Source organism: Simochromis diagramma, unplaced genomic scaffold (genome assembly GCF_900408965.1).
Source record: "Simochromis diagramma unplaced genomic scaffold, fSimDia1.1 OVJJ01000131.1, whole genome shotgun sequence".
Taxonomy (NCBI): Eukaryota; Metazoa; Chordata; class Actinopteri; order Cichliformes; family Cichlidae; genus Simochromis; species Simochromis diagramma.
The window spans coordinates 7,558,994-7,572,906 of record NW_024387200.1 but is presented as its reverse complement, the minus strand read 5'-3'; the positions used below and the strand labels follow the sequence as shown (position 1 = coordinate 7,572,906).

The following is a 13,913-nucleotide window of genomic DNA, read 5'->3' as shown; positions in this document are numbered from 1 at the left end:
TAACGCTAGGAGATAAAAGCAGTGATTTAAAATCAAAAACAACCAAACAATCTGCATCTCTCCAACTGGCTTTGAACTGGCTTATATTGCAACCTGTGAAGCTTCAACTTATTTTAGGCTACAGTTTAATATTCTGATTCACAGAGGAGCAAAGGAGTTCTTAAAATTATTAATTTCTCCCTGATGAACTCTAAACCATCTGCCTGATGGTAGCAACTCATACAAAGAGTACAGAATGTACTCAGATGGATCACACAGCATTCTCTGTGATTGTTTAAGTAGCCTACATACTTGTTCTGTTGTAGTGGCTCAGACCGAGTATTGTTGAACTTAACCTGCTGAGTCCTATTTGTTAGAAATGCGTTAGAGAGATACCACTTGATAATTGAAGAAGTAACTCCTAACTGTTTAGAAACTAACAGAAACTAAAGGGGGGGTTAAAAACACTAAAAGGCAAATGAGCATATGCTTTCCTCAAGATGTTTTGGAACTTAGTGGATAATGGAAGAAAGAACGTAATCCGTGCTGAAAACAAACTGTTTTGCAGTTTACAGCTGGAGATATGAAGAAAATTGGTGTTTTAAAATTGTTGTGAAGCATAAGAACACCTGCACTGCTGCTAATACAAGCAGTCTTTGAGATTTCATCACCATTATCCTTTATCTTTTTTTGACTGATTATCTTTCTTGTTGTAAAATTCCGATGCTACAGATTATGTGAATTGGAAAATGTCATAAAACAGCCTGAAAAATTGTAATATCAAAATTTGAGGTCAAAGTACACAGATTACACGTGTAAAAAATGATAAAAACGTTGTAATAAAATCCTGGCTTCTGATTGGTCACTGCTCGTTACAGCCTCCCTATATCGCGGAAGTGGAATTTGTCAGAGTTCATCCTGCTGTCTCAGAAAGCCAGTGCTGCAGCTTTTGTAGCTTCTGTGACCCTCTCAAACCAGATAGTAAAATCTCAAAACAATGTCTCTGTCTTTCGAGGGAAGAGTCGTGCTTGTTACTGGGGCCGGAGGAGGTAAAAATCGCCGTTAGCTGAGCTGTCGACTATGTTGACGCTAAAATAGCCTCTGTATTGTTAGCACCAAATGCTAATCTGGTAGTTGTGGAGTTAGTTTCTTAGTGAACAGCCCAGTTATTAGGACGGAAATTGCATTAATCTTTTCTCTTCTTGCGCGTTTGTTAGCTGCACAGCTGCTCTAATCACGGCGTCTTGCTGACTGCTAACACTGGGCAATAACTGCAATATCAGTAAAGCAAGTCTTTGTTATTGTTATACAAAATTAGCTATTTTAATTCGAGCAGAAACAGACGTGTGTCGGTCTTTTTAATTAATGGAAACGGAGATCAAAGTACGAATGTTGCAATGGCTTGTAGCTCCAGGGAAAGTGTGTGAAAGGGCATGCAGCAACGACACAGCAGTGCTGCAGGTGGTGATGGGTTTTTTCATTCTTTGGAAGTAAGCTTATACCTTTTACTCATGTGTCTTTCTTTGCACAGGTCTTGGCAGAGAATATGCACTGGCTTTTGCTGAGAGAGGTGCCTCAGTAATAGGTAAATAAAAGATATTCATTTTTTACTTATTTTACCTTGTGTTTCTATCGTAGTATTGTTAAGATGTCCTGGGACACGTGCAACAAAGCAGAATTTGGATTATCCAGGACAATGAAGCAAAGTCAAATCTTATTTATTTATATAGCACCTTTCAACATAAATATTACAAACAGCTACACAAGAAAAATTCCAAAACATTAAAATGAAAAAGTTACTTAAAAAAAAAAAAAGTAAATTAAAAACACTGAATTTTTGCTGCTCTTTCAAAGACATCACCAAGTCGACATATTCCAGGGTCAAAGGGAGAGCTACTGTTGGAGGATCGCTGTCTTCCTTTAGTTCTCACCCTTATATCCTACATAGCCAGTTGACCCTATTCAAATGACCCCAGGGATCTCCTGGGGATGTACAGATGTAAAAGTTCACCGATGTGTGCTAGTGCTTGTCCATGCAGAGCTCCAAAAGTCAAAACCAGAATCTTAAAAATTGGACTCTGAAGTTAATGTGGAGCATGTGGAAGTTAATTAGCAATGCTGTGATATGTGAAATCTTGGAAGATTTAGTCAGGTTCTGAACAACCTCCAGAAGTTCCAGGGAGGTTCGGGTAAGAAAAGTGAACACTTAATTACAATAATCCAGACTTGACGAAATCAAGGCATGAATAACAATTTCCAATTCAGAGCGTGACACAATGGAACTCAGCATAAAAGCAACAGCGAAGCAGAGATGTAATATGAGCATCTAGAAAGAAAGCTGAGTCAGATGTTACACCAAGTTCCCTGATAGTTATCAAATGTGGTATAGGGACATAGAGTTTCCAGATAGGCAATGTACCAAGTTAAGCTGCCATGGTAACATAGCTGTAGGCTTAACCTGTGCTGGTAAACACCTAACCTGTAATTTAGTTAGTTTACATACTCCCTCCCTTTAGGGAGAGAATACTCTGTTTAGTTCATCTGTTTTTTAGCAGTCTAGCATCCACAATTTTCAAGTTATCATATTCAGATTTTGTGTGACAGTGGACACCAACAACCGCTCGAGCTGATTCTACTTTGGCAAAAATCGAGTGAAGGTCCCACCAAATGTGAAAATCAGTACAAACTTCATATTACCCACAATTTTTTATGGGTTGTCCTCAAGCTTCAGAGCGTTTACTAGGCCTTGGGGGACATGAGTACCTTGGTTGGCTAAGCATTTGACCTTGACCTTTATTATTACTCCCCAAGGTCAAAGTTGACCATTAAATTTTTTTTTTTTTAAAGAAACCATATTGAGTAATATATCATATGAAAGGGCATGGAGAGAGCTGTACAACACACTTCTTATTTTTTCAATATGATGCCATAATAGGGTTATGTCAGAATCATAAAACATCAAAGTTGTAAATATAGACCTTGCCCTTTGGGGGAAGTTGTGGTCTCTCAGTGCTGTATTTTTATTTTTTTAATTAAAAAAAAAATATTAGTGAGTATCATATTGGTATACATATTCATATTTAGCTCCGCATGGATCCAGCTAGTTTCATATATCCTGTTCATAGTTTGAACATAAGGTTTATACCACTTTATGTTCATATGACTTGCTGCTGACTACACTAAAGCACCAGCTGATTTTTACCTGAAATGAGCAAAAACGTGCAGATTGCTGCATCTGTATGACATACTGGTGAAAATACCTGCTGGTTTAGTGGCGTTTCAGGCTGACATTGAGTTGATTTGGGATTCACCGATTCATTTTTAAGAGACTGCGACTGACTTCCATATTACTAAGTGAAACACATGACAGTTGGTTCCAAAAATGTGGGGCGCAACAGATCTTCTGTAACAAATGTCCTGAATTGAGGTGCTATACCGAATTGGGAGAGGGAAAAGTTGGACTAAGATAAATTATATTGAAATTGTTGGTAAGAAGCTTGCATTATGACTGTTGGTTCTTTTATTCTTAAAATTACACAGTTGCAGGCATAAATATTTTCTAATTTCAGTCTATTCCTCCTGCCATGACTGAATTTGATCTTAACTCTGTCAAGGAATCAGCTTGCCTATGCTGTTTTCTTAACCTAATCACTCATGGAGAATTGCAAAACTCACCCCATTATTGCTAATCTTTTTCTCCTTGTTGCAATAAAGTGAATGACCTTGGGGCAGACACTAAAGGAGGCGGAAAGAGTTCTGCAGCTGCTGATAAGGTGGTGGAAGAGATAAGAGCGAAGGGAGGCAAGGCAGTGGCGAACTATGGTGAGTTCTTCTCTTCTGCTTGCTTCACGTATTTAGTTCATGTAGTGACTGAGTGAAAAATAGTATTGATTTCTATCAGTTGGACTTGCTCAGTGATGAAACTGTTGGTGAGTATTGAAGATGTGTCTCACCTTTAGGAGAAAAAAAAATCGTTTTTGAAAACAAAACAATCACTCTGTTTTATTGGCAATTTTAAATGTTGACTTTTTGTCCATTTATTTATTTATTTAGCCACACATCACATGAATACTTAAACTTGAAAGAAGAGTGAGGCCATAAGCTTTATCACTATGAAAGTTTCTTATATGCCTCCCAAATCTGCTCATTGCTTCTGTATATATAACTATGAGCCAACTATAAAGGATGTTCAATATAGTCAGGCTTTCTTTGCGTTAGCTGGCTTGATAAAACCCCAGTTGTAGATAACGGGTACTGCAACAGTGGTTATCAACTTTCTTTGTTAAGCCCGGATTCCTGCTTCAGCCTCTGTGAGTGCTAACATAAAAAGTGACTTTTCACATGTCATCTGACTCTTCTTCTGCACAAATTGCTGCCTGCTCCGATCATAATCACATGATGATAATGATAAAATGGTGATGACATCTATAAATAAAATAAAAATAAAGCAGTGAAATGCAGCATCTTGCAAATAAGACAAGAAATGAATGCTGCAGAAAATCATTAATCTTTGGATTTAGTGCACAGAGAGGTAAAATAAACAGTTTAACTCGAGTTAATTATGTTATCTGATAAATCTGATGGTTTACACTGATGTAACTTTACAGCTGAGCTTCATTCATGACATACGTAAGGTAGACTGCTTAACAACTTGTGCATATAAAATGTATTAACCCAGCAGAGCATCTGTATTAAATTTGGTGAAAAAATGCTGATTCCCGTCGATTTTAACCTAAAATTCCCAACTAGATTATATATTCATATATTCAACATAAGTTATCGCTGTGATCGTACTGAGGGGGAAAATAGTCACTTTTGTGACATGGAAAAACTCAGATTTTAAACTCGGTTAATCTCACTTTGAAGTACAACCTGAACTAAAGCTAACAAGAAACAATCTTTTAAGACCAATTTCTTAAAAATGAAAAAAAAAAAGAATGTAAAACTGTGAAAAATGACAGTTTTGTTATGTCTATGCAGATTCTGTAGAAGATGGAGAGAAGCTGATCCAGACAGCATTGGATGCATTTGGAAGAATAGGTGTGTATAAACCTTCTATGGAAATCCTGCGGCCACTAGTGCTGATACTTGTCACTACTGGTTACGAAATGATCATAAAATGATTGTCAGCAATGTCGTTACAGTTATTCACTGACTTTAATATTACTTACTTTACTTTTTTTTCCCCCAGATGTTGTTGTAAACAATGCTGGGTAAGTCCTCTAATAGCAACAATCACACATTTTATTTTTTTATTTATTATTAAAAAAAATGTTTACTCATATCATGTGCTATTAGAATGGCCATTTGGTTGCAGTTTCCAGATCTATTTGAGCATGTAATATTGGCTTATTAAAAAAAAGGGGGGAAAAATCTAAATGCAGAAAAAAAAAAAAAAAGCTAAAACCCTTTCTTTGCTTTTCCCTACCAAGAATACTTCGTGACCGATCATTTGCCAGGACGAGTGATTTGGATTGGGGTAATTACACTTTAATTACATATTTACTTGATTACCTGTGTGTCTTCTTTTGTTTACCTCACAATGATATATGTAGATCAATATGTTTTAAATTGTGTTTAAAACCTGCCATATGCTTCGAACCACACCGTTCTAATGCTAAATATCAGAGATGTGTATTGTTATGCGTTAATGTTTACTTGTGTTTTTTACCTCTTACTCTGCATCACAGACCTCATTCAGAGAGTTCACTCGAGAGGCTCTTTCTTAGTGACTCGAGCTGCCTGGAACCACATGAAAAACCAAAAGTTTGGCAGGTAAGTAGCTCAGCTTGTAACAGCTATTGACGCAGGTAAAACTGTGTCATCCTCTTATTACGCGGGTAGGATATTTTTCTTTCCTTAGATCTGTCAAGTTACAGTATCCTCAACAGGCAACATTACTGGAGTGTTATCAGGACCTCGGTACCATGTGATGCATGTTCATACGTCAGCAACAGTACTAAAGATAGGCCGACAAAAAACTTTGACTATGATTAAGTGGTCTCTTGAGGATAATTGTCATAGACATATTCAGATGCTGCTTTAGTCACTATTCTTTAATACAGATAGACCTCAAATGGTGCAAAACAAAATTCATATCTTGGGTTGTTTTTTTTTTTTTTTTTTTTTTTTTGATGATTTTTTTTACATGCTTTTATTAGCATGATTTTTGTGATTTATGGTTTTGTTTTTGCCTTTTTCTCTACTATTTTACAGCATAAAAACTGCTGGATCAAGACATGCAGTGTTAGAAAGAGTCTGTAAACCTTTTGGAATTACCAGGATTTGTCTGTGACTAATACAATTTAGTTTGATTTTTGTCTAATTCCCAAAACACCAGCTTGATGTTCCATAGCACAGTTTTAATATTGAAATAAACAACTTGTTCTCAACCTGAAGTCATTTTACGAAAGCTGTCTTTTGCCCATAAGGCACCGTACACAGAGGGATTTCAGGAATATTTTAGAGATCTGCAAACACTGCAAACAGACCTGGGGGTGCCATTAGCATTAGTCCCTTTTTTTTTTTTATTAGCTGTGGCTAACGTCCAGCTGGCACCTTAGTGTTTTGCTCTTGGTGCAGCTTTTTACTTTCCGCCACTCATTATTTGTAGAGAGACGACTGAACAGCTGTGTCGAACTTCAGCACATTGGAATTGTGGTCAAGTTGCACATCTGTTCCATATGAAGCTTACTGCCCACTCCACTGAGACTACCCTACACTTCTTTTGCCTTTTCTAAAATAATTTATTTCTTTGGCTGCCTTGGAGCAAAGCGGACCACAACCGAGTGAATATGTCAGTTGTGTTTATGTTCTCCTTTGTTAACATTTAAGACTTTCTTGAACTTGTACTGAGGATATGTACAGACTGGCTTTGGCGACAGTTATTTTAGATTACAATGTATAAATGTATACATTGTTTATTTGGAACTGATGAAACAATTAAGTTTCCCTTTTTGTTTCATGTTCTTCTGTAAAAGCTGAAGATTTTACTTTATTATATGTTAAATATACCTGTGTTAGTTGTGTTGTTCTTCAGTATATTCATCATGTTCAAGTTCGGACAGTAAAATAAATAGTATTTGAAACAAAATCAACCTTAATCTTCACTTAGGAGCAAAAGTGAACCTTTAATCTTGACAGAAATTGTGATTTGATTTATAACAAACTAATATTTTTTCCATGTTGCTCAGCCATTCTAGTGGATGATTGTTACTAACTTGAAACAGTGATGAAGTTAGCAGATGAAGTTTGTATTGATTTTTGCTTTAACGATGCCATGCGTTGCTTTGTGGAAGATAAATGATGACAGTGTCGACTTAGACAGACATGCAGTGCATATTCCGGTGTTTGATTAATGGGGGTTTTACTAACAGGCCTCTGTTGCATGTGCAGCTAATAACATTAGCAGTGGCTGTTTTCTGGAACGGAACTGTTATTGAGATTTTTATTAATTACAGATGGGCTTTTCGTGACATGCAAAACAGACTCTGAACAAAAGCCTGTTTTATTTATGCTCAGAAAAAAGTCTGTGTTATAGTTTGCAGAGGAATGTTGCTCAAGTGTTATCATAGGTAATAGATGTCCTTCTCAAGTGCACACAAACCATTTTACACAAATAGCATCTCATAAACACTAAAGTAACATTTGTACTGCACTGAGCTCAAGAGCATCTTATTACTGTGTAGAATAAAAAAACCTTTGGAAATAATGATGCTGATATTGAATGAAGGTTGTCCGGCAGCTGTGGTTGGCTGCTTTTTGGTATAGTTTGGATCTACTTGCCCCAGTTAGAGCAGTGCTTCTCAAACCTTTTTCTGCTATGCCCCATTTCAGAAGACAAGTCCAGGCTCCACACCCCACATTTTATGTTTTTTAAAGTATTCCTCTTCCAAAGAGTTCTGAGTGATTAGCTTAGTTAAACCATCTATTACCCAATAACACAATGTCCCCGTCAGTGGGCCACAAAGAGGTAATTAAATGTTGCAAAAAAGGATGTACTGACATCTTACAAGAAGCTGTCCACCACCATTATCAGAACACCAGAGGAGGGACTGTCTCGAGAATGAACAATGTCAGTAGAGTTCCAGAAATGTATAGAAATAATGTCAAGCTTTATTAAGCCTGTTCTATAAGCACATCTTGGTCCACCGCCTTACACTTTGTGTTTTTGTTTTTCATTTAATTTGTCATCCCTCTGTATTTTGCAATGCTCATGGGAAATTTTAAAATCCAATCTCGGTGTGCAGTCACCTCAAACAAAAATGTACGGTGCATTTAAAGGTAAAACCCCAGCAGAAAGAAATGAAATGATAAAGGTCATAGCCTGACTCCCCTGCTCACTCACTATATGAAAACATGAAGGAATACACTTACATAATGTGTTTATGTTCTGGATCAAGTCCCTGGTGCAACATTTTATCATGCGATGCTCTTTAAATATTACTGTGCTGAGACTCAGAAACCTGACTGAGACATTTGAGCACAGAAATTGATATCATTATACAGAGTATTGTATCTGATGACCGGCAAGGTGTTCCTCAGAAGTCTCCTGCACCTAATGTAGCGTTGTTTATGATGGTCACCTTGTTAAAGCTAGTGTCTGTGTAAACATGCTAGGATTGCATGACTAGATGCTTACATATGCACGTTCCTGGGTGTAAGCAGGCATGAAAAATATCTAAGTCTTTGTAAGATTGTGTGTGGAGAGGCCGTCTGGGTCTCTTATGACTCCTTCGTGATGCCTGTCACTTTGCATTAATCCTAACGTTGCCTCCGGTTTTCTGTGGCCAGAATCATCATGACGGCTTCAGCCGCAGGGATCTATGGCAACTTTGGCCAGGCCAACTACAGCGCTGCCAAGCTGGGCTTGCTGGGGCTGGCTAACACTTTGGCAATCGAGGGTCGCAAGTACAACATCCACTGCAATACGATTGCTCCTGTTGCTGGGTCACGGCTCACAGAAACAGTCATGCCTCCAGGTAAGAGTAAAAAAACATATATTAACATATATAAACATATATATTGTATGCAGCTGGTCTATATGATGTAGGTTCACACACCCTTACAGATAATGTTTTTTTTCTCCTTTTATCTCATTGAACAGGCTGAAATGGACAAATGGGTTTTAACCAAAGCATTTTTTGAGAGCAGTTGCATAATGTAATACCATGTAATGTGGATTTACAAAATTTGAGGCAACAGCACTCCCGTTCGACATGCAAATTTTTCATCTAATATTCAAGAGCAGTGTTTTCTTGCTTTTCCAAGGGCCATGATGAAATCATGCACCCCGTGAGTGCTTTAAAAGTTTTAATGTGTCAGCCCTTTATTTTAGCAGGCGGCTATGTCCTCCTTGCATTACTGTATGTGTTGTCTTCCAGTATTAAGAAAAAAAGTAAGCTAACAAATCATTTATAGTTTTTGTGTTGAACACATTTTAGAAAGAGGGCATACAGCATTGAATGCCTACAATTAAGATTAAGCAACTAAGATATAGAATTGGCAATCTTATCTTGTGTATTAATATAACACAAAACAAAAAAACATCACCCTTAAGAATAACTGGGACTGGGAATGTTTTTCCAACCCCTGACTCGGTATTTGTAAAAATCTGAACGTCACAGTTACACTGAGCATGTTTTGTGACTGCAGCTCTGGAATAAGAAGTATTAAGTGAATTAAGGAAAGGTTTTGTTGCCCTGCCGTGCCAGCCTACGGTAGCATCTGTCGCACACTGCGTTGTGCCAACTGTCACAGGGGCCTCACCTTAGTAAATGACTTGGTTCCATATGTTTGCTTTCACTCACTGACACTTTTCTAAAAAAAAAATTAATGACAAAACCCATCTTGCTAAGCAGCAGCGTGTTCAGTGAAGCAGAAGGGCTTCTTTTTACCACTAGGGTACAGATATTTTCAGCACACACAAGGGATATTTAAAAAAAAGTTTAAGCTTGTGCCATATTTTCTTTTTTCAGTTAATTCCAGCATGTTTAAGAAATATTTCGCTAACAGATTGCTAGTACTAGGACTGATACTGACCTGGTCTCATGAATTCAAGCATTCTGTTTGTTTCTTCATGTGAAGCCAGTTCATGTTTTTGCCATCTGTCTTGCAGAAGATTATAAGTTAAACGCAAAAACAAACAATATGTAGTATTGTGCTCCATGTATAAATGAACCAAATGCAACATATTTTAAAAATCAAGACCTTCTTTGCCCTTTATTACAGATGTAAACCAGATGTTTTGTTTTATGTAGATCTTGTGGCGTCTCTGAAGCCTGAGTATGTTGCTCCTTTGGTTCTCTGGCTCTGTCATGAACAATGCCAGGAGAATGGAGGACTGTTTGAGGTACTGAAACTGTCACTATGCTGCTTGTAGCTTTGTTTCATCTTAGAGAAAAATAATGTACAATAGCATGTTCTTTTTCTATAGAGAGGCAATATTTCTTAATCTCCATGTGCATTTGCTCTTCTCTTCATGTTTGACTCCCTTTAGGTTGGTGCAGGGTGGATTGGTAAATGTGAGTACTGTGTGTTTTGTCCAGAGGAAATGTCTGTATGCATTTGCCATATTCATTAGTCCCCCAGACTGCTGCTACAGTATGTGTGGGGTTTATACTGTGCCATGACCCCTGTATTTGTGTGTGTGTAGTGCGCTGGGAGCGTACTCAGGGCTATATAGTGAGACAGAAGAACCAATCCATGAAACCCGAGTCCATCAGGGACCACTGGGAAAAAATATGTGACTTCACAGATGCCACCAAACCTGCTAGTATACAAGGTCAGTGATGCACCAGGCCAAATACACACTTACGCAATTGGTAACCTACAGAAAAATGTATAAGTGTATTGTCACACTTGAGGACAATATACACACACGACTTCAAGTCCGTCCTCATGGGTTTTAGCTGTATTTTTTACTATATTAAAATATGTTTAATACAGTTTAATCATAAAAGCAGATTGTTTACAATAACTAATACATGGCTCACAGAAACGGTTATGCCTTCAGGTAGGAGTAAAAAACATATATTGCATGCAGCTGATCCACACACTCTTACAGATACTATTTTTTTTTTTCTTTTATCTTATTGGACACACTTGAGGACAATATACACACACATGACATGACAAAATATGGGCTCAGAGAGAAAAGAATGAATAAAGACACTCTGAATAGGCAGGCTTTTCCCCCTTTCACTCATAGTGGAGTAAAACTTAGTAATTCAGCCTAAACAGGCAAAGATGAGCTAAATTGAATTAAAATGAATGCTGTTGAGATGCTTGTCATTTGGATTTCGGATGTGATTTAATTGTTTTCCGCTGAACTTGTTGTCTGTGTCCAGACTGGACATTAAAATTACCATCATTACCTGAGTCCTCAGTCAGATCGTTTTATTGATCTTGCAGCGAGCAACTGGCAACCACTGCACTGGCGAGTAATCTGTACTCCCCAACTGGTTGTGAGTTTGCTGGCAGTTGCTAGCATGACACTGGTTGTAAAGAGGCTGCACTGAAACCTTGTGATTGCTGTGGGTGCTAACAGGGAATCATTAGTTTGCATGGAAGATGCCAACTTGTCTTGCAAAGTAATTACTAAGCAGTAATGAAACTGTGAGAAATGCAGTGCAATTCAGAAACATAAAAATGTTTACCAGTCTGGATGGGCAAGATACCCATGGCTGTGAATGGGTAAATGAGACATGTAGTACAGGTCGGACTTGAACCTGGGCTACTGCACTTTCACCATAGGCTTGTCTGCTCCCCGCTGAGCTCAAGTGCCTCCCAGAAAGTTTTTAAGTTAAAAAACATTACAGTCTGAAGTGATCAGGTTGTCTAAACATGGACTCACAGCACTGCAAGCCACTGTGGCATGTGCTTTCTCTGAGCAGATAGTCGTCACAGATGTGCTCTAGTGTAACGTTTCACCAAGACTGCAAGCATGGCTTTTGACAGTTTCACATGTGAATTATTTCATGTTACTGAAGCTCAGTGGTCTTATCCTTCAAAGTAATTGACAACCATCAGATTTATCCATCATTGTTAAAAGATGTAAGAGATGTAAGCTTTTATGAAAATGTAAAACACGGTCTTTAAGAATTGATTTCTTGCCTTTAGTCTTGAATGGTCATTTATTCACTGTGAGCTGAATCATTTCTCTTCAAAGCAGTAACCACGCAACACAGACCAGAGATGAGACTATTTTCACAGCGGCTTTCCTTATTAGTGCCCGGATCACACTTTCACACTTGTTTGACTCACTCTTTGTTGAGTCAGAATTATTCAGATTTTAGATCATTACATGGCTACATAATTTGCCCTTTGGTCTTGGAGTAGTAGTGGGCTAACTTTGTGCTACTCTAAAGAAATTCATGTCTTTCATGTTTTAGTAGCATGGCCTTAGTAAATGTCTTAGATATAAACAACCTTTGAGTCATTTTCCACAATACTGGTTTATACCCAAATAAATCTGCAGTTTTCTTGCAACATTTTTATGTGATATTGGTTGATTGTTAGAAGAGAGGGAAATAAAAAAGCAGTGTTTTGAGACCTGTCTTTTAATTAAAGTTATGATTAGCCTCTTTTGAGTGGAACCACTTTTGAAGAGCTCAATGAAAGGAAAAATAAAAGCACCTGGCTTGTTAGCCCTCATGTAGTCATGCTGTCAGGCTCAGCGCTTATGAGGGTGATAACCTTGATAACCTTCTGAAATCATCTGTATTTACAGTGAGTTAGGTAACAATCAAAGACTGAGGACCAGATGGTGGTGGAGATGATGTGAATGAGGTGGAGAAAAGAAGCCAAGTTCAATATGATGTTGAGTGTGAACGAGTGCAGTATTGTTCAGAAAAGAGCTCCAGCAAACAAGAGGCTGGCGATTGTTGATTATTATTTCTCTCCACCTCCTCCACCTTATCCTTCCTTTCATATCCACATTCAAAGAGAGGGTGGCGGTGTTAACATTAACAGAATGGGGGGTGGCAGTCCCACAGGGCACTAGCTGGTCTCATTAGCATGGCTTTGTAGTACCACCTCATTTGTATCTTATTTGTTGCTACCTCTTTTTGGTAAGTGCCTGCCGCTGAGTGACGGTAATAGGATCTCTGGTCTTCTCAGTCTTACCCTGGTCCCGGTCCGTGCATGTTTCAGCTATTTTCCTTTGTTCATGCAGCAACAGGTTGAATCAGCATATATATTTAAAGAGTTGTGTTGCCTTTGTTGTTACATTTACACTTTTTGGGTGTTCTTAAAACAACCTGAGAACCCACAGTGAGGACTTGTGCAAACAACTGTTTGAATAGAGAAATGTTTATTCTGCAGGTACATAAGGGCTCTCATGTATTTCCATTTTAAAGCTGCTTCTGGATCAGTATGTTTTAGACTGAAATTCATTTATTCAGCATTTGCATAGTTTCACTGAAACATGAACCCCAGGCTTGTTGTTCTATAGCTGGGTTAAAAAAAAAAAAAAAAATCAGTCTTTGCAGTTTCCTAACTGTGAAACCAGAATGAGCAACTACACATAAGAGACAACTGAAAGAATATTTCGAAATTCAAAGACCTCTCAGTGCAATCATCAACTCAGAGTGAGGTTCGAAAAACGCGACCAAATTCCTGTTTTGCAGCCTTTTAACAGTTAAACAATAAATGCTAAAGAGCTGAACATACTAGTACATGCCCATGCTGCTGTATTATTTCATCTGCTCATACTGATATTTAATCACACGTAGAAAATGTAATTACAGTAATTGTAGGTCTCTTGCAATGCTCAGGTCCTGCTCAATTATATAAATGTTGTTGTAGTCTGTTTGGTTGTTGCTAGGCGACGTGATCACATAGTATGTCATTCATAATTCAACCTTTTGTAGATATAGATTAATGTTATTGTCATGCCATTACAGTGATACAATGGTTTTATAGAGTATTATAGT

At 37.8% G+C, this 13,913-nt stretch overlaps 1 protein-coding gene across 2 annotated transcripts in view; it reads left to right on the top strand.

Moving 5' to 3' along the window:
- Nucleotides 1–891: 891 nt before the first annotated feature.
- The window catches only part of hsd17b4 (hydroxysteroid (17-beta) dehydrogenase 4), a 33,393-nt gene continuing 20,371 nt past the window's right edge, over nt 892–13,913 (top strand). Inside the window, exons 1-11 of one of the 2 annotated variants that reach the window (XM_040050310.1) lie at nt 892–1,028; nt 1,511–1,564; nt 3,694–3,801; nt 4,960–5,019; nt 5,171–5,192; nt 5,412–5,458; nt 5,670–5,754; nt 8,773–8,960; nt 10,239–10,330; nt 10,478–10,502; nt 10,634–10,762. In XM_040050310.1, coding sequence (XP_039906244.1) covers nt 977–1,028; nt 1,511–1,564; nt 3,694–3,801; nt 4,960–5,019; nt 5,171–5,192; nt 5,412–5,458; nt 5,670–5,754; nt 8,773–8,960; nt 10,239–10,330; nt 10,478–10,502; nt 10,634–10,762 — 862 coding nt within the window. In that variant the 5' untranslated portion in view covers nt 892–976. Of the gene's footprint in view, nt 1,029–1,510; nt 1,565–3,693; nt 3,802–4,959; nt 5,020–5,170; nt 5,193–5,411; nt 5,459–5,669; nt 5,755–8,772; nt 8,961–10,238; nt 10,331–10,477; nt 10,503–10,633; nt 10,763–13,913 lie in introns of those variants that run through there. The other variant, XM_040050311.1, reaches the window with a different exon arrangement.